The following is a 19,614-nucleotide window of genomic DNA, read 5'->3' as shown; positions in this document are numbered from 1 at the left end:
TGGAGACCAGAACACCTGCAGACCAGAGCACCTGCAGGCCAGAACACCTGCAGACCAGAACACCTGCAGACCAGAACACCTGCAGACCAAAACACCTGGAGACCAGAACACCTGCAGACCAGAACACCTGGAGACCAGAACACCTGGAGACCAGAACACCTGCAGACCAGAACACCTGCAGACCAGAGCACCTGGAGACCAGCTGATATTTTTCAGCTGGTACTTTCTTCCATGTACTCTGATCTTCTATTGATCTTCTACTGAAATATTAATGTTAGAGGTTCCATTAAAACATTTCCTGAGTTAATCATTGGCGTGTTCAGTCCTATTTTACCTAAATCAGTAAGACTGGAATAAATCCAGGCGGTCATGTGACTGAAACAGGAAGTAGTTACGTGTCATGTGGCTGCTGCTTATTATTGAGGAGGTGAAGGAGCTGCTCCTGACTGCTGACCCCATTCTCTGTCGGTCTTGGAGCAGCAGTGAAACTTGGGTTTGCAGCTCGGTAATGAAAAGAAGTCTGGAGGAGATAAGAACGCCGCTGCACTCCTCTTTTACAGAAACCACTCGCTTCCGTCCGCCAGCAGCATGGCAAAAAATGACCCTAAACCAGGAAAATTAATCTCTGGAAGGAGGAGGAAGAGGAGTCTGCAGGAGGCTCGGGAAATTACAGGCTGGGGTAAACATATTTATCATCCTAATCTAGAGGAGGGGAGGAAGAGGGGGGAGGAGCAGTGTTGGGCATGTTACTTTAAAAAGTAAATAATTATAGTTACTAGTTACTTGTAGCAGAAAATAACAGTGATATTAACATAAGTTACAGAATTATTAAAGTAATTAATTACTGGGAAAAGTAACTCCGTTACTTTTTACTTCATGTTGAAATATGTCCCTTTAACAGAATTCCACATCCGTCTGTGTGTTCATTTATTCCTAATAAAACTGAATATCAGATCAGACTGATGGATGAAATGGAAACCTAGAGGGATAAATTACTAACAGAAAGATCCTGGACTGGATTTCAGGCTGCTGGACGTCTCGACGAAAACTGATGTCTGTGGTTCCACATTAAAACTCTTCCTCTGGCGTCTCCTGCTCATTTGTGTGGCTGCAACACTGACTGGGTCCGTTCCTTTACAGTCAGCCAGGCGGTGACCCGAGGAGATGTGGGTCCGCTCCTTCACACTCAGCCGGGCGGTGACCCGAGGAGATGTGGGTCCGTTCCTTTACAGTCAGCCAGGCGGTGACCCGAGGAGATGTGGGTCCGCTCCTTTACAGTCAGCCGGGCGGTGACCCGAGGAGATGTGGGTCCGCTCCTTTACAGTCAGCCGGGCGGTGACCCGATGAGATGTGGGTCCGCTCCTTTACAGTCAGCGAGGCAGTGACCCGAGGAGAAGTGGGTCCGCTCCTTCACACTCAGCCGGGCGGTGACCCGAGGAGAAATGGGCCCGCTCCTTCACAGTCAGCCGGGCGGTGACCCGAGGAGAAGTGGGTCTGCTCCTTCACAGTCAGCCGGGCGGTGACCCGAGGAGAAATGGGCCCGCTCCTTCACAGTCAGCCGGGCGGTGACCCGAGGAGAAGTGGGTCTGCTCCTTCACAGTCAGCCGGGCGGTGACCCGAGGAGAAGTGGGTCCGCTCCTTCACAGTCAGCCGACGGTGACCCGAGGAGAAGTGGGTCCGCTCCTTTACAGTCAGCCGGGCGGTGACCCGAGGAGATGTGGGTCCGCTCCTTCACAGTCAGCCGGGCGGTGACCCGAGGAGAAGTGGGTCTGCTCCTTCACAGTCAGCCGGGCGGTGACCCGAGGAGAAGTGGGTCCGCTCCTTCACAGTCAGCCGACGGTGACCCGAGGAGAAGTGGGTCCGCTCCTTTACAGTCAGCCGGGCAGTGACCCGAGGAGATGTGGGTCCGCTCCTTCACAGTCAGCTGGGCGGTGACCCGAGGAGAAGTGGGTCCGCTCCTTTACAGTCAGCCGGGCGGTGACCCGAGGAGATGTGGGTCCGCTCTTTCACAGTCAGCCGGGCGGTGACCCGAGGAGAAATGGGTCCGCTCCTTTACAATCAGCCCCACCGGCCTCAGACCAGGTCCACCAGCCTTAGACCAGATCCACCAGTCTCAGACCAGGTCCACCGGCCTCAGACCAGGTCCACCGGCCTCAGACCAGGTCCACCAGTCTCAGACCAGGTCCACCGGCCTCTGTGACCTGGATGTGTGGATTTGCGTTGGAAAGGTGGTTCAGCAGGAATCTGATTTTGTGGTTATTTGAGTTGATGGGAAGATCTACAGCCAGCACAAGCTCATAAAGATAGGGTCACGGACAACCACGACAACCCGGTGGATATAGCCAGGACCCCCAGGCTCTCCGTGGATTACCATCCCCCGCGGGGAGGAGGCGAAGGAGGCGTAGGGGCAGAAGGCAGAAACGGGGCTGTCGGGCAGGTGTGCTGGTGAGGCTGCGCAAGAACCCAAACAAGCCACCGCTCCCTAGCATCTTTCTTGCCAACGTAAGATCCCTTGCCAACAAAATGGATGAACTGAAGCTTCAAGCGGAACAGGCCCGTCAAGGACTGTTGCGCTTTGTTTTTCTCCGAGACATGGCTTCGTCCATCCATACCGGACGCAGCCATTGAGCTAGCAGGCCGCACTGTACACCGCCACGGCAGGAGCAGGGACTCCGGTAAGAGCAAAGGAGGGGGGTTGCACTAACTCTAAGACCATAGACAGTCACTGCTCCCCGGACCTGGAGTACGTGACTGTTAAATGCAGACCCATTTACCTTCCGAGGGAGTTTACTATTGTCATGGTAACCGCTGTGTACATTCCACCAGATGCTAATGCTAACTCTGCTCTGGGGCTCCTGCGTAGCACCATTAGCAGCTGGCAAGTCAAGCATCCTGAGGCAGTGCATATTATTGCTGCGGACTTTAACCATGCTGAACTAAAAACTGTGCTCCTTAAGTTCCATCAGCATGTGAAATGTGCCACTAGAGGAGTTAAGACACTGGACAAGGTCTACTCCAACATAAAACATGGCTACACCTGGGCCAGTCAGACCACATGTCCCTGCTCCTAGCACCAGCATACACCCCCTTCAGGAAACAGGCTCCTTCCACAACAAGGACTGTTAAAACTTGGCCTGAAGAGGCCTCTCACCAGCTGCAGGACTGTTTTGAGAGAACCAACTGGGACATTTTTTACCACCCGAACCTGGAGGAGCACACAGCAGCAGTCCTGGGTTACATCAAACTCTATACCGACACTGTTGCTGTGGACAAATGCATTCGGGTCTATCCCAGGCAGAAACCCTGGATGACCAGAGAGGTCCAGCAGAGAAATATAGCTTTCAGGTCTGGTGATATGGAGCGATACAGTGCTGCAACAGCGAACCTGAAGAGAGGCATCTGACGGGCTTAGACGGACTACAGGCAGAGGACTGAGGACGACTTCAGCAGGAACAACACAAGGCAGGGGTGGCAAGGGATCCGGCATATCACCAACTACAGGCCGAACCTCGCTGCTGTCGACGGGGGCCCTTCGCTGGCAGAGGAGCTTAACCTCTTCTTTGACCACTTCGAGATGGAGCCACCGGAGGTAGCTGCACCACCCCTTCCTCTCTGTGGAGGAACATGAGGTGAGGCGCACACTGAGGGCTGTGAATCCGAGGAAGGCTGCTGGACCAGATGGCACTGCTGGACGGGTGCTGAAGGACTGCGTGGACCAGCTGGCGGGGGTCTTCACCAAGATCTTCAACCAGTCCTTACTCCAGTCCACTGTCCCAGCCTGCCTGAAGTCCTCAACCATTATCCCTCTGCCCAAAAAGTCTACAATCAGCAGCCTAAATGACTACAGACCAGCTGCTCTCACCCCGGTCATCATGAAGTGCTTTGAAAAACGGCCTCCCACCTACACTGGACAGTCACCAGTTTGCATACAGGGCACACAGATCCACAAAGGACGGCATCACCACCACTCTCCACACTGCTCTGTCACACCTGGAGCAGTCAGGGAGTTACGAGGCTGCTCTTTGTAGACTTCAGCTCTGCTTTTAACACTATCCTCCCACACAGACTGAAGTCCAAACTACAGACCCTTGGACTCTCCAATTCCATCTGCCTCTGGATTTTGACTTTCTGACAGGCCGCTCTCAGAGGGTTAGAGTAGGTGCCCACATGTCCACAGCCCTCAGCCTCAACACTGGTTCCCCACAGGGTTGTGTGCTGAGCCCCCTGCTCTACACCCTCTACATCCATGACTGCACCTCCATTCACCCCAGCAACACCATCATCAAGTTTGCTGATGACACCACTGTGGTGGGGCTTATCTTCGGGGGGATGAGTTCGCCTATCGGGACGAGGTGGAGCGGCTCTGTGTCTGGTGTGGGGACAACAAGCTGGTCCTAAACACCACCAAGACCAAGGAACTGGTAGTGGATTACAGGAGGAAGAAAACGGACATTCAGCCTCTGTATATCGGCGGGGACTGTGTGGAGAGGGTGGCTGCCTTCAAGTTCCTGGGCGTTACCATCCAGCAGGACCTGAGCTGGAGCGCTAACACCACTGCTCGGGTGAAGAAGGCCCAGCAGAGAATGTACTTTCTCAGTCTCTTAAAGAAGAACAACCTGGGTGAGAAACTGCTGGTGTCCTTCTACCGTTGCTCCATTGAGAGCGTTTTAACATACTGTGTTTGTGCCTGGTTTTCCAGCTGTAAAGCGGCGGACAGGAAAGCGCTCCAGAGGGCGACCACCACAGAACAGAAGATCAACGGCCACCCTCTCCCATCTCTGGAAGAATTATACAGTTCCCGCTGCCTCAAAAAAAGCAGAAAACATTTTACGGGACTCATCCCCCCCGGATACTCTCTCTTTGCACAGAAGATACAGGACAATTAAAACAAGGACAAATAGACTAAAAACCATCCAAGAGCCATTGTAGTTTAAAATGCTGCCTTTTTAACCCAACATTCAACTTTTCTGTGTAATATTAGCAGCCATGAATGAATTAGCTGGATGTATGGATGTGTGTGTGTGTGTGTGTGTGTGTGTGTGTTTTTAACTTTTATCTCGTGATTTATTTGTTTTTATTTGATTTTATTTATTTATTTACACATGCACCGAGGAGGACTGCACTCAGTTTCGTTGTATAAAGTACAATGACAATAAAATTATTCATCCAGATTAAATCCTGAACTCTGAGTTTTCGCAGGAAAAAAAACACAGAAGAAGAAAAAAGCGAATTTTTCTGACAGAAATCAGGTAATTGAACTTAAAGTGGGAAAAACCAGAGATAAATGGAGCCTATAAAACCAACAGATCCAAACCCGTCTGGTCCACATACCTTTATCCAGGGACCTCTCCAGAACCCGGGCCTTCTTCCTGACCAGGGTGAGGACAACAGTCTGACCCGTCTGCTTCATCACCTCCAGAACCTCCTGGTTGGTCCGACCGTGCAGGCTGACGCCATCCAGCTGTTCAGAAGAGACACAAGGACTAAGTCACCAGGAAGAACAGAACCTGGTTCTGACTGGACCTGGGTCCACTTCATCCTGGAACACGGAGCTGAAGGAAATTCTCACTGACATCTGGTTCTGATCCTGGTCCATCTGGATCCTGATGAGAATGTGACACCACTCAGAACCAGTACATGCTGGTGGACCTGGACCATCACTAGACCAGAGACACAGACAGGGAAACGGACCGGAACCAGAACCTGACATACTCACAGCTATGAGGCGGTCGTGGACCCGGATGTTCCCGTTCTGATCCGCGGCGCTGCCTGGAACCACGTGTTTGACAAACACTCCCACAGCATCTGAACAGAGAACAGGGACGGAACCTGGATCAGGAAAACATGAGCAACAAAAGGCTGGAAAAGTACCTGGCACAAACCAGAAACACCTGGAGGACAACTAACTGGTTTAACTAGTTTAACAGGCAGCAGGTCAGTAACATGACTGGGTATAAAAGGAGCATTTCAGAGAGGAAGAGTCTCTCAGATGGAAAGATGGACAGAGCTCCACCAATCTGAGACACACTGGATCTAAAACTGTGGAACAATTTCAGAAAAATATTCCTCAGACTGAAGATTCACCATCTACAGTGTAGAACATCATTCAGAGAATCAGGAGGAATCTCTGTATGCATGGGACATGGCTGGATGCTGGTGGTCTTAGGACTAATTGGACTCAAGTTCTGTTTGGATCAGAACATCTTCATCCCTAATGGCCATCAGGAGGAGAAATCCACTGAACCAGATCCAGTAGGAACCAGATCCAATAGGAACCAAAACTGGATCACCAGGGTTCCAACCCGTCGGGTCTACCTTGGCTGGTCAGCGGGTTGTATCCGATGATGGAGATGCCGAGACTCTGACCGTCCTTCTTGGTGAGCGGGACCTCATGGATCTCATAACCCTCCAGGTTGGGCTGAAACACACAAACACAACGGCTCATTCATCCTATCAAAGGCTCTAATGTTGCCATGACAACCAGGCTCCTCACCATCTCGTTGATTCGGCGCTGAGACGGAGCTTCGGGGAGCCAGGGCGATACCGAAACGACGGGGGCGGAGTCCGGAGGCGGTGGAGGAGGAAGGGCCGTCGACCTCTGACCTCGGGGGTCCCTGGCAATCAGCATGGTCACATGACTCCCGCAGCTCTGCAGTACCTGGACCACCTGATCGCTGGTGAGGCCACTGGTGGGCGTGGCCCCGATGCAGAGGATGTGGTCACCTGTGCGGAGCCGCCCATCCTGATTGGAGAAGAAGAAAATGACATGTTTACTTGTTCCTGGTCTGAACAGATGAGTTCTACCTGAGACAAAAGAACCAGGGTTCTCACCTTGTCTGCTACGCTGTCTGGGATCACGGTCCGGACCACCACTCCGCTAGTCTTCCCACCCACAATACCAAAACCCAGACCAGATCCATCGTTGACCAGCTGGATTTCCTCCAGATGACCCCACTGATCCTGTAACACAGGTGAGTCTGTTGAAACCTGCAGAGACCCGAGGAGACCTGCAGAAACCCGATAAGACCTGCAGAGACCCGAGAAGACCTGCAGAGACCCGATAAGACCTGCAGAGACCCGAGGACACCTGCAGAAACCCGATAAGACCTGCAGAGACCAGAGGAGACCTGCAGAGACCCGAGGAGACCTGCAGAGACCTGAGGAGACCTGCAGAAACCCGATAAGACCTGCAGAGACCCGAGGAGGCCTGCAGAAACCCAAGGAGACCTGCAGAAACCCGAGGAGACCTGCAGAGACCCGAGGAGACCTGCAGAGACCCGAGGAGACCTGATGCATTCTCATTGTGTGATTTTACCCGTGATGACTCATGTTCGCTGTAGGATCCAAAATCAATGACAAGTCTGAATGTTTGATGATGTCATAGTGTGATGACATCATGTAGAATAACATCAGATTAGATAGATTGAACTTTATTAATCTCACAGTGGAGAAATTCCTGACTGAAGAGGTGGTGGGAGGGAAACACCACGTTATTAATTAAAAAAATCTCATTAAACTGGACCTCAGATACCTGCTTCCTCCTATTACAGCCCTGATCTGATAGGGCAGCGCTTCGTCCAATCAGAGTCGCTGAGGACACAAGCAGTAGCTGTAGCAGAAAAACAACTCAGAGGTTTTTAAATTGTTTCTGGGCGAGTTCACGTCCACCAGACAGTTTCAGGTGTGTCTGACCGACCGCCTGCTGGCCAGTCGGACCAGCAGGGAGGCTGTAAAATCAGGCTGATCTTACAACCTGGGGACAGCGAGATCGGGGACAGCGAGATCGGGGACAGCGAGAGTGGGGACAGCGAGACCGGGGACAGCAAGGTGTGGATTCTCTGACGAAGAATCCAGTCATGACAGACTGAGGATTTAAATCTGCCAACCACACGACCCCCCTCTATCCTATTCCTCTGATTTTAGAGCTACAGCTAACAGAATTAGCTGCCTGGACGAACTTCTTGCTGCCTGGACGAACTTCTTGCAGGTGAACAGAAGTAAACGATCCAACCATCATGAGTGTTTCCGACCCGCAATCTGACAGTTTCCAGATGGGAGGCCGACGAGCCGGCGCTCTTCCTAACAACACAACTTCAGGATTCTGTGGTTCTGATCGTTATGACCACCAACTCCTTTTGGAAAAAAACCAACTGAAGTGAAGCCAAGACCTGAAAGAGGAAATTCTGTCATTTGGTTCTGGTGACCCAGCGCTGGCTGGATGTTGGCTTACCGTGCTGGTGGGTGTGGCCAGTGGGGCAGGGTCATCAGGGGGGCAGTCCCGGGCCACCACCAGCTCCACCGTCTCTCCAGACTGCTGCAAGAAGTCCAGAACCTGGTGCTGGCTGAAAGCCGGCTCCAGAGGACTTCCGTTGATCACCAGGATCTGGTCCCGTTCCTGAAGACGGCCGTCCCTGCAGCAGAACCCCAGACCCCTTCAGAGACAAGTTGTGAAAGCAGCATCATCGAAAACACAGCAGCAGCAACAACTAAGATGGTTCGGCTAAAGGTGGATTTACACGCGCGGCGTCTGCGTGCGGTAGTTTACGGCGTAGCTGACAATGGCGTCCAGTACGGTTCAGTGTCTTTATTCGCTTGTGGAAAAAAACGTAGAAATAATTCGATCAGCTTCAACTTGATCAGCTGGTTATTGTTTTAAAAAGGTGGTTACCACACAAAGTCAGCGAGAAGATCCAGAAATCAGGCAACACATGATCCCAAACTGTCCAATCACAAGGGAGTACCGCTGTGTAACCGTCTGCGAAGCAGGGGTGCACATCAGGTCTGGAAGAGGTGCACGTTGAGCCTACGGCGGAGACGCTACGCGAGTATAAATCCGCCTTAATGGCCGATAAAGACAAGCTGACACATGGAAGACTGCTGCTCTGATCTAGATGTCGACCTGACTGAGTCAGAAAGAATAAAAATTCTCCAAAATGAAGGAAACACGGAAATGCAGGAAATTTATTTATTTTATTAAATTTTATCCATCTTGATATTTATTATATTTAATCTTTATACTTGTCTTTGCTGTTATGTTGAAATGAGGTGGAAATGGGAGAAACAGGAGAAAACGGGAGGCAATGCAAGGAAAACAGGAGGGCGGGTCAAAAAGGGGAGCAACCAGGAAGTAACGGGAGCAACCAGGAAGTAACGGGAGCAACCAGGAAGTAACTGGAGCAACCAGGAAGTAACGGGAGCAACCAGGAAGTAACGGGAGCAAACAGGGAGTAATGGGAGCAACCAGGAAGTAACGGGAGCAACCGGGAAGTAACGGGAGCAACCAGGAAGTAACTGGAGCAACCGGGCAGTAACTGGAGCAACCAGGAAGTAACGGGAGCAACCAGGAAGTAACGGGAGCAACCGGGAAGTAACTGGAGCAACCGGGAAGTAACGGGAGCAACCGGGAAGTAACGGGAGCAACCAGGGAGTAACGGGAGCAACCAGGAAGTAACAGCAGCAAACAGGAAGTAACGGGAGCAACCAGGAAGTAACGGGAGCAACCGGGAAGTAACGGGAGCAACCAGGAAGTAACGGGAGCAAACAGGGAGTAACGGGAGCAACCAGGAAGTAACTGGAGCAACCGGGAAGTAACGGGAGCAAACAGGGAGTAACGGGAGCAAACAGGGAGTAACGGGAGCAACCGGGAAATAACGGGAGCAAACAGGAAGTAATGGGAACAACCAGGAAGTAACTGGAGCAAACAGGAAGTAACGGGAACAACCAGGAAATAACGGGAGCAAACAGGAAGTAATGGGAACAACCAGGAAGTAACTGGAGCAAACAGGAAGTAACGGGAACAACCAGGAAATAACGGGAGCAAACAGGAAGTAACGGGAACAACTAGGAAATAACGGGAGCAAACAGGAAGTAACGGGAACAACCAGGAAATAACGGGAGCAAACAGGAAGTAATGGGAACAACCAGGAAGTAACTGGAGCAAACAGGAAGTAACGGGAACAACCAGGAAGTAACGGGAGAATCAGTGAACCTGTGAGCGACTCCTCCTGCCTGGATGTGTTTGACGAAGATGCCCCTACTGCTGCCTCCTGAAGGATTCAGACCGACCACACTGAAGCCCAGTCCACCGGAGAGAGGCCGGGTCAGGGTGACCAGCTGGGTGGGTCGTCCCTGCACAGACATAAAGAGTTAGACGTTTGATTTTGTCAGTCTGATGGCAGCTGTGGATCCGCCCACCTTGGCTGTAGTGGTGATCCACTTCTGGAGGCGATCTGATGGGGGTGGAGTCTGTTGGATGGGCAAAGATGAGCCATTTGCTAGGATGGAGGAGGAGGACAGGCCGGGCGGAGCCAAACTGACAGCTGGATCAATGGCATTGATTATCAGCTGACCCTTTTTGGAGAAACTGAAGTCACTGCAGGCATCAGGAGGCATGCTGTTCATCTGGAGGAGGAGGAAGGGGAGGAGTCAGAAGCGATGCATGCTGAGCTGTGAGTCACTGATAAAAACAGGAGATGTTACTTTTGAAGGTTTGAGTGAAACATGTTGCAGTTCTGGATCAACAGGAGTCTGTTCAGGTCTGAAGAAACAGGAACTAGGATCTAATTACACCGACTGATCTGAACTCAGGATCTAACAGATAAAACTTTATTAATCCTCCAAAGCAGAGATTCCCGTATCTGGCAGCAAACACAGTCACACATGTAAATAAATTAGGATAAAAGTTACTAAAAACAGTGATAAAATCCAGTTCTGCCTCATGGCTGAAGGCATGAACAACTTTTTGAACCGTGTGGTTCTACAGCGCAGCGAGAGGAGCCTGTTGCTATGGTTACTCTGCTGATCATGCAGTGGATGTTTGGAGTTGCTCAGAATGTCCTCATCAGAGCATCATCATCCTCCCCATCACAGACACACATTTATTAACCAGCTTGTCCAGCCAGTTACCGGCCCGTCTGGTCATACTGCTGCCCGAGCAGACAACCTGAAAGAAAACAGCACACTGATAGAACATGTGCATCATTTCACTGCTCACGTCAAAAGCTCCAAGCCTCAGGAAAAACAGCCTGCTCTGTCTCATACATGGCACGTGATCGAGGTGTACACCCCGATACTTGAGCACCTCGATGTCCTCCTTGTTGATGGTGACGAGAGGTTGATGAGAGGGCTTCCTGCTAAAGTCAATCATCTCCTTGGTCGTTGATGTGTTTAGAATCAGACCATTGTCCCTGCTCCAGGTGGTGAATCCAGAAATGACTTCCCGGTACTCGCCCTCATCTCCACCCTTCACACATGCTACGAAGGCGGTGTCGTCAGTGCTTCTAAACGTGGCACGCTGTACATCTGTATGTAGTCAGCATTGTAGGGAAACGCCGATCACACCGATTCATCAAACTCATTTGGTCAAAGTTTCTCTTCACAAAGTTCCTTTTATTTCTGGGAAAGTCTGATGAGTCAGATGGGGGTGTTTCCATCACATCAACACTAGGCATCCACCAAAACATCGGCCGGCCAATAAAACAGGGCAATATTTGCGTTGTTTACTAGCATCGGCCAATACATGGAGTCGCATCGGTGTGATTTTGTGATTTGAGCTTTGCATTCAGAGCCGAGCTGCAGTACTCCTCCTTCACCAGCAGAGGGCGGCTGGACACTGAGCGCATTAAAGGAGCTGATCGATCAGAGTGATCAGCTGATAAACAACCGTTACCTTCCACGGATCTATAAAGTCAAATAAAAGAGTTTCAGTAAAAACTCCACTGACTTCTAAACCGTCTGGTTTTATTCTTTGAAGTCTAGAAGCGGCTGCAGCACAGAGCTGGAAAACCTGCGACACCTGCAGCAGGAGAGCAGATCTGCTCTGGCTGGGACTTCTAGATCCTGGTTTTAGCCTCATGCACGTGCTGCCCGGTGTATGACGGCAGCGTGCACGCTCCTCGGCGTACGACGGCAGCGTGCACGACTACGATGCGGAGGGAAGGAAACTTCTGGCTCATGACCTCGGCCGGACGTTCCTCTGCAGCTAACAGCAGCGCTTCTTGCTGGCGTGGATGTTTATTCCTGCATGGTCCCGCATGCTGTCAAGTCCAGCATGGATCCATCTCTGCATCCCAGCCTTTACACAATACCTCCACATCATCTGATCCAGAACGTTGCGTGCCTAAAAATAGCACAAAATCCCGTGAGATGAAAACAACCACCGGTGGCCAGAGCAGGTAAAAGCGGTCCCATTTCTTCTGGTCTTTACATAGTAAATACTAAAACTAGTTTTAACGAAAACCCACGTAGTTTCAGGAAAAGTCGGGGACCAGCACGGCTACGTGATTTTATTTGACAGTGATTGATTTTGCACGTTTCAAAACGAGTGTCTTGGCCGTTCTTGTGTTAAAAGCATCTAATGTATAAAAGCAAAGGTGTACAGAGATCTGCTCATCGGCCAGACTGAACCTGGAGGGAAAGTCAGCAGCTTTCTGAGTCGCTCCTGTGGTGTAAACTGAGGGAACAAACATATCGGATCAGGAACGCCGTCCTGTATAACCCACATCGGTGGATTCCTGGTCAACGTGTCCAGTGAACAAGTTAAACCTCCTGGTTTTCACAAAAAACAAATCTGATTTGAACGGATAAGTAACTGCTCCGTAACTTCTGGCTGGATTTTTCTGGGATTCCTGAGTTCACCTGTAACGTCCTGAAAACTAACCGTGAACCTCAGATTGGTCCTCAGTTTGGATCAGAGCATTGAGGAAACTGAAGCAAAAATCACCTGCTGGGATGTTTTGCTGTAAACCAATCAGCTTTCATGTTTCCAGCACAGTGACCACGGTTACACCGTGTTTTTAATTCGGAATGAATTATTCTGAATTAAATCATTCGGAACTAAAGTATTCTCCTTCGCGTTTACATTCTGAATGGAAAATGTGTTTTACATGGAAAACACGTTGAATCGAAGGGTTCTGATTGGACGGGGGACGTATTTACGTCTACCGGAAGAAAACAAACTTCCTGCTGCTTTTCCCTTCGTCTACAACATGGACGACACATGATAAGAACCATGTTGGCTCTGATGGTGGTTCTAGTTGTGAAGCAGCAGCTGGACACCAGCATCCTGCTTCACTGTGGTCCACTGTGGAGGAGGGAGGTAGAGTACCGTATCGCCATGGCGACAGGACAAGGGAACGAGCATGCTCAGAACCACCAGAGGTAATTACTCAGACCAGATTTAAAATCAAAGTAACGCAGCCAGTTACTTCAGATTTAAGTTTAATTCTGAATTAGATGTTTCCAAGATCGTTTTATTCTGACTTCATTTTATCCTGAATTCGTTTTATTCTGACTTCATTTTATCCTGAATTCGTTTTATTCTGACTTCATTTTATCCTGAATTCGTTTTATTCTGACTTCATTTTATCCTGAATTAAAGGGAATTATCTGGGGTAGACGTGGACATTCTGAGCCTACAGCTGAGATGGAGACTCTGAGCCGAGCCAGAGGTCCGGTTCTGAAGAGGCCTGATCCAGACCGGACCCGCTCTCACCCATCTGTGGCAGAGAGGAGGGTGGATGAAGAGATACATACAAGGACGCAGTCGACATAAGACACACGGAGGAAAAAAATGAAGGGAAGGGGCCGGGGGGGTAAGTGTGGAGGAGAGAGGAAAATCAATAGATTCCTCTGCAGCTCTGTGAACAGGTAATGTATTAACGACCTTTACTCTCACATTGTGGAAACTTATCAGTCTGCAGCTTATTTAGGCCGGGCTGACGGAGCAGGATCCACCGCCATCTCATCAATACCGCCTCGACAAGGCCGTTACTCACTGCAAGACACCAGATATTAAAGCTTGATAGATCCGCATAGCACCGGGAGGGGCCAGGGAAATAAAGAAAGAGAAGTCCACCCTCCGCGATGCATTCATGGACTGCTCTGACCTTCGCAGCACTTAGAATATGAAGCCGCCGTCAGTTATGGCCATTACCTTAATTTGGCCAGCAGCTTGTTTATGGTGGAGTCCACATGAGGAGGGAGGGGCTGCTCCCATAGGCTGTCAGCAGCTGGGCGGGGCTTTACCTGTCACATCTGAGCACACTCAGATGCACAGCTGCTACTGACAGAACCATTTCATCCCTGCTCTGAGACTTCAAAAAGTTCCCCCTCCAGGTTCCAATATCAGGTTCCACCCCTCACCTTCTGGTTCCCCTTCCAAGACTCCACCAACAGGTTTCACTATCAGGTCCTGGGACCAAGGTGAAAACAAGGACTAAGGAAACGGCAGCTAAAATAATGATGGAGGTCTGTGTTGTGACCTGACAGAACCTGAAACCAGCTGCTTTAGACCGGACAACCGGGTGGAGTTTAGACCAGAACACCTGTGACGGGGGTGTGGGGACGTTCTGGATGTTTCTGGGCAGGGTTGGTGCGACTCACCTGGTTTCGGAGCTGCCTGACAGAGTTCTGCAGGGTCAGGATGTGGCTGAAGAGGGGGCTCTGCAGGGTGTCCTGCAGGTGTCCCAGGACACCGCTATGGGTCCACTCCTCCCTCTGGACCAGTTTCTCCTGGAGACGCTCCAAAGCCGCCAGGACCTGCTGACGCTCCGCTGACACACCAGTCAATAATCACACTAATCAATAATCACACTGATCATTAATCACACTAATCAATAATCACACTAATCAATAATCACACTGATCATTAATCACACTAATCAATAATCACACTAATCAATAATCACACAAATCAATAATCACACTAATCAATAATCACACTGATCAATAATCACACTAATCATTAATCACACTGATCAATAATCACACTAATCAATAATCACACTAATCATTAATCACACTAATCATTAATCACACTAATCATTAATCACACTAATCAATAATCACACTAATCATTAATCACACTGATCATTAATCACACTGATCAATAATCACACTAATCAATAATCACACTAATCATTAATCACACTAATCAATAATCACACTAATCATTAATCACACTAATCAATAATCACACTAATCAATAATCACACTAATCATTAATCACACTGATCATTAATCACACTGATCAATAATCACACTAATCAATAATCACACTAATCATTAATCACACTAATCAATAATCACACTAATCAATAATCACACTGATCAATAATCACACTAATCAATAATCACACTAATCAATAATCACACTGATCAATAATCACACTAATCAATAATCACACTAATCAATAATCACACTAATCATTAATCACACTAATCAATAATCACACTAATCATTAATCACACTAATCAATAATCACACTAATCAATAATCACACTAATCATTAATCACACTGATCATTAATCACACTGATCAATAATCACACTAATCAATAATCACACTAATCATTAATCACACTAATCAATAATCACACTAATCAATAATCACACTGATCAATAATCACACTAATCATTAATCACACTAATCAATAATCACACTAATCAACAATCACACTAATCATTAATCAAACTGATCAATAATCACACTGATCAATAATCACACTAATCAATAATCACACTGATCAATAATCACACTGATCAATAGTCACACTGATCATTAATCACACTAATCAATAATCACACTGATCAATAATCACACTAATCATTAATCACACTAATCAATAATCACACTAATCAATAATCACACTAATCATTAATCAAACTGATCAATAATCACACTGATCAATAATCACACTGATCAATAATCACACTAATCAATAATCACACTGATCAATAATCACACTGATCAATAGTCACACTGATCATTAATCACACTGATCAATAATCACACTAATCAATAATCACACTGATCAATAATCACACTGATCAATAGTCACACTAATCAATAATCACACTAATCAATAATCACACTGATCATTAATCACACTAATCATTAATCACACTAATCAATAATCACACTAATCATTAATCACACTGATCATTAATCACACTGATCATTAATCACACTAATCAATAATCACACTGATCAATAATCACACTAATCATTAATCACACTGATCATTAATCACACTGATCATTAATCACACTAATCAATAATCACACTGATCATTAATCACACTAATCATTAATCACACTGATCATTAATCACACTAATCATTAATCACATCGATCAATAATCACATCGATCAATCACTGATTTCACTTTCAGGAATTTAAATTTGATTATTTTTTACTTGATTTAGTTTAAATAAAAACGATCATTTTCCTCGTTGAAAAAATTGATCCAAACATTTCTGATCGAACTGATCAGGTTAAACTCCAGACATCACAGCTGGACCAGGACTGATTCAGGAGCTGAACCAGGACTAGACTAGAGCAGAACCAGGACTAGACTAGAGCTGAACCAGGATTGAACCAGGACTGTACACGAACTGGACCAGAACTGATTCAGGACTGCGCCCTGACTGGACCACAGCTGAACCAGGAATGGATCCAGGACTAGACTAGAGCTGAACCAGGACTAGACTAGACCTGAACCAGGATTGAACCGGAAACTGAACCCAGACTGAACCAGAACTGACTAGACTAGAGCTGAACCAGGACTACAACTGAACCCAGACTGGACGACAACTCAACCATTCCAGAACCAAACCTGGACCAGAGCTGAACCAGACCTGGACCACATGTTTGAAATGAAGGGAAAAGTTGGACCAGAGAAAGAAACAAAGAGTTTTTACCTGTCGGGACCGTCTCCAACATGGTGGTTCTGCTGGTTCTGGATCAGTCTAAAAAAAGAACAAACATGTCAGTTAATCAGGTCCCTGTTGGTTTGCTCACCAGAACCGCACCAGACCCACATCGCCAGACCTGAACCAGACCCGCATCGCCAGGCCTGAACCAGACCCGCATCGCCAGACCTGAACCAGACCAACATCGCCAGACCTGAACCAGACCAGCATCGCCAGGCCTGAACCAGACCCGCATCGCCAGACCTGAACCAGACCCGCATCGCCAGGCCTGAACCAGACCCGCATCGCCAGGCCTGAACCAGACCCGCATCGCCAGACCTGAACCAGACCAACATCGCCAGACCTGAACCAGACCCGCATCACCAGGCCTGAACCAGACCAACATCGCCAGGCCTGAACCAGACCAACATCGCCAGACCTGAACCAGACCCGCATCGCCAGGCCTGAACCAGACCCGCATCGCCAGACCTGAACCAGACCCGCATCGCCAGGCCTGAACCAGACCCGCATCGCCAGACCTGAACCAGACCCGCATCGCCAGGCCTGAACCAGACCCGCATCGCCAGGACTGAACCAGACCAACATCGCCAGACCTGAACCAGACCCGCATCGCCAGGCCTGAACCAGACCCGCATCGCCAGACCTGAACCAGACCCGCATCGCCAGGCCTGAACCAGACCAACATCGCCAGGACTGAACCAGACCCGCACTGCCAGGACTGAACCAGACCCGCATTGCCAGGACTGAACCAGACCCGCATTGCCAGGACTGAACCAGACCCGCATTGCCAGACCCTCATAGTACTAATTTACAAGGTCCAAGTTTACATCCAGGTGCATCGTCCACCTCCAGGTTTACGTCCAGGACCACGCCTCGTCCAGGTCCATGTTCTCATCCATGTCCTCATTCAGGTCTACGTCCAGGTCCACGTCAAACATCAGGAACAGGAACCAGTGTTTGACTCAGTGTGGCGACACCTGGATGTCCAGGTGGACACCTCTATCTTCCCTTCAGAAATATTCCCCGCGGTCTGGGTGGAGGTTTTCCTGTTAGTCCAGACTACCATCATCCGGTAAACGCACCTCCTCCCCGATGAGGAGGTGCGTTGGAGGTGCGCGTGAATATCTGAGAACCTGGAAATCATCTTTCTGAAGATTGCGATTAGAACTGGCCCTGCATGGCCACCGTACATTCTTCAGTGTCTACAATTCTGTAGATCAGGGCTGTCCAATTTGGGGCCGGCGGGCCAACTTTGGCCCTGGAGTGAATATTTTTGGCCCATTGTCTTTTTTTTTTTTCTTTTCTTCTTTTTTAAATTATGGTTCCCAGCAGTGTGAAAAGTTCTTTTAATGTTTATTCGTTGTTGCTTCCCCTCCTGACCAGAAACTAACATGCATTACATTGTGAGTAGGCGGCTGTTGTTTAGTCAGCTCGGATCTGGAAGCCAGTGATCGTAGAATAAGTGAAAAGCCGGCGTGGTGAAATGTCAGAGATGGATGGTGGAAGGCACACTGACAACAGAGAGTTTAAAAGTAGTTGGGAACATGAGTACTTTTTTACAGAAATACATTTTAAAGCCTAATGCAAGCAGAAAATCGCTGTTTTAAAAGAGTAAAATCTTTGTCGACGCTACGAAACGCAGCATTTTCATCAACTGTCAAAGTACGCAGGAGAGGAGCGAAAGGTGAAGACTCGCTGTCAAAGCTGACCTCCCAACGACGTTCCAGCTGTACGACAAAGCGCCACACGGGCAAGTTATCGGATTAGCTCCATCATCGTGAGGAGTGGACGGCCTTTTGCGGTGAAACAGTGTCTGACAGTTGCAGCTGAGACCGTGTGTCCAAATCAAACGTGGGCTTTGTCCTAAATAAGCTTGTCATGGGACAGTCTGGCCGCCATGTTGAGGACGGCTGAAGATGTCAGGACCCAAACTGTCCAGAGAGCTGGTCGCTTTTCTGCTTTCTCCATCGCTTGTGATGAAAGCACGAACACAACCGACTCGGCCCAACTCCTGGTCTTTATTGGAGGCGTTAATGAGAACTACTAGCCTAGGAACTAGGCCTTGGGACTCTGAAAGGGACAACAAAAGGGATATTTTTATGGCAGGACAGAGTTATGGACAAAAATAGCTTGAAGTGGGAAAACCTCAGTGGCATCACTACTGACGGAGCCCCGGCAGTAAAGAACCGGCCTCACTGCACCAAGTCCGTGAGGTTTTAAAATATCATTGTATTTTACACCCGGACCAACTGTGCGCTTAAATCCATTGGCTTGAAAAATGTGCTGCAAGATGTGATGCCGTCGTCAATAAGATTCAATCAAAGGCGCTCTCACATCGTCAGCTCCGAGCTCTCCTGCATGAGATGGATGACAGTATGGAGACGTGTTGTACCACCAGGAGGTCTGGATGGTGAAGCAGGGGGAAAGTTTTACGACGTTTCTTCGAACTGCGCGAGGAGATTCAGGCAACAAGGACAAATAACATCCAAGAGCCTTCAGACAAACACGGGATTTCCGACTTGGCTTTTCTCGTGGACATTACTGAGCTTCAAGGGAAAGACCAGATCATCAACCAGATGTACGATCACATCAGAGCCTTCAAGCAAAAACTCCTGTTGCTCAGCAGACATCTCTCAACTGGTGAGTTTAGTTATTCTAACCAACACAAAACAATTAATTACTCATATTTCATCCTAACCACGTTATCTGTGAGACCTACAAATTCAGATTTTGTGTGACAGTTATTAAATTGCTTCATTAAACACAACACCACAAACGCCTGCATCTTAAACAGTTTTTTTTATGTCTCTACTTTTCAAGCCTCAAAGAAGTTGGCTTGATGGAGGAAATAAATAAAAAATACCTCAACATTCTTAGTGATCTGGTGGTGGAGTCTGATAAT

At 48.6% G+C, this 19,614-nt stretch overlaps 1 protein-coding gene across 1 annotated transcript in view; it reads right to left on the bottom strand.

The window, feature by feature from the left end:
- Nucleotides 1-19,614, bottom strand: part of patj (PATJ crumbs cell polarity complex component) — a 115,216-nt gene that overhangs the window by 92,720 nt on the left and 2,882 nt on the right. Inside the window, exons 2-11 of the mRNA XM_042006703.1 lie at nucleotides 16,701-16,748; nucleotides 14,383-14,552; nucleotides 10,195-10,401; nucleotides 9,989-10,128; nucleotides 8,231-8,411; nucleotides 6,832-6,960; nucleotides 6,494-6,742; nucleotides 6,316-6,418; nucleotides 5,717-5,805; nucleotides 5,332-5,461 (exon numbers count right to left, since the gene is read on the bottom strand). Coding sequence (XP_041862637.1) covers nucleotides 5,332-5,461; nucleotides 5,717-5,805; nucleotides 6,316-6,418; nucleotides 6,494-6,742; nucleotides 6,832-6,960; nucleotides 8,231-8,411; nucleotides 9,989-10,128; nucleotides 10,195-10,401; nucleotides 14,383-14,552; nucleotides 16,701-16,722 — 1,420 coding nt within the window. The 5' untranslated portion in view covers nucleotides 16,723-16,748. The remainder of the gene's footprint in view (nucleotides 1-5,331; nucleotides 5,462-5,716; nucleotides 5,806-6,315; nucleotides 6,419-6,493; nucleotides 6,743-6,831; nucleotides 6,961-8,230; nucleotides 8,412-9,988; nucleotides 10,129-10,194; nucleotides 10,402-14,382; nucleotides 14,553-16,700; nucleotides 16,749-19,614) is intronic.

The sequence above is a fragment of the Melanotaenia boesemani genome, chromosome 14, assembly GCF_017639745.1.
Source record: "Melanotaenia boesemani isolate fMelBoe1 chromosome 14, fMelBoe1.pri, whole genome shotgun sequence".
In the NCBI taxonomy this organism is placed as follows: domain Eukaryota; kingdom Metazoa; phylum Chordata; class Actinopteri; order Atheriniformes; family Melanotaeniidae; genus Melanotaenia; species Melanotaenia boesemani.
The sequence above is the reverse complement of the archived record's forward strand: the minus strand, read 5'-3'. Positions and strand labels throughout refer to the sequence as shown.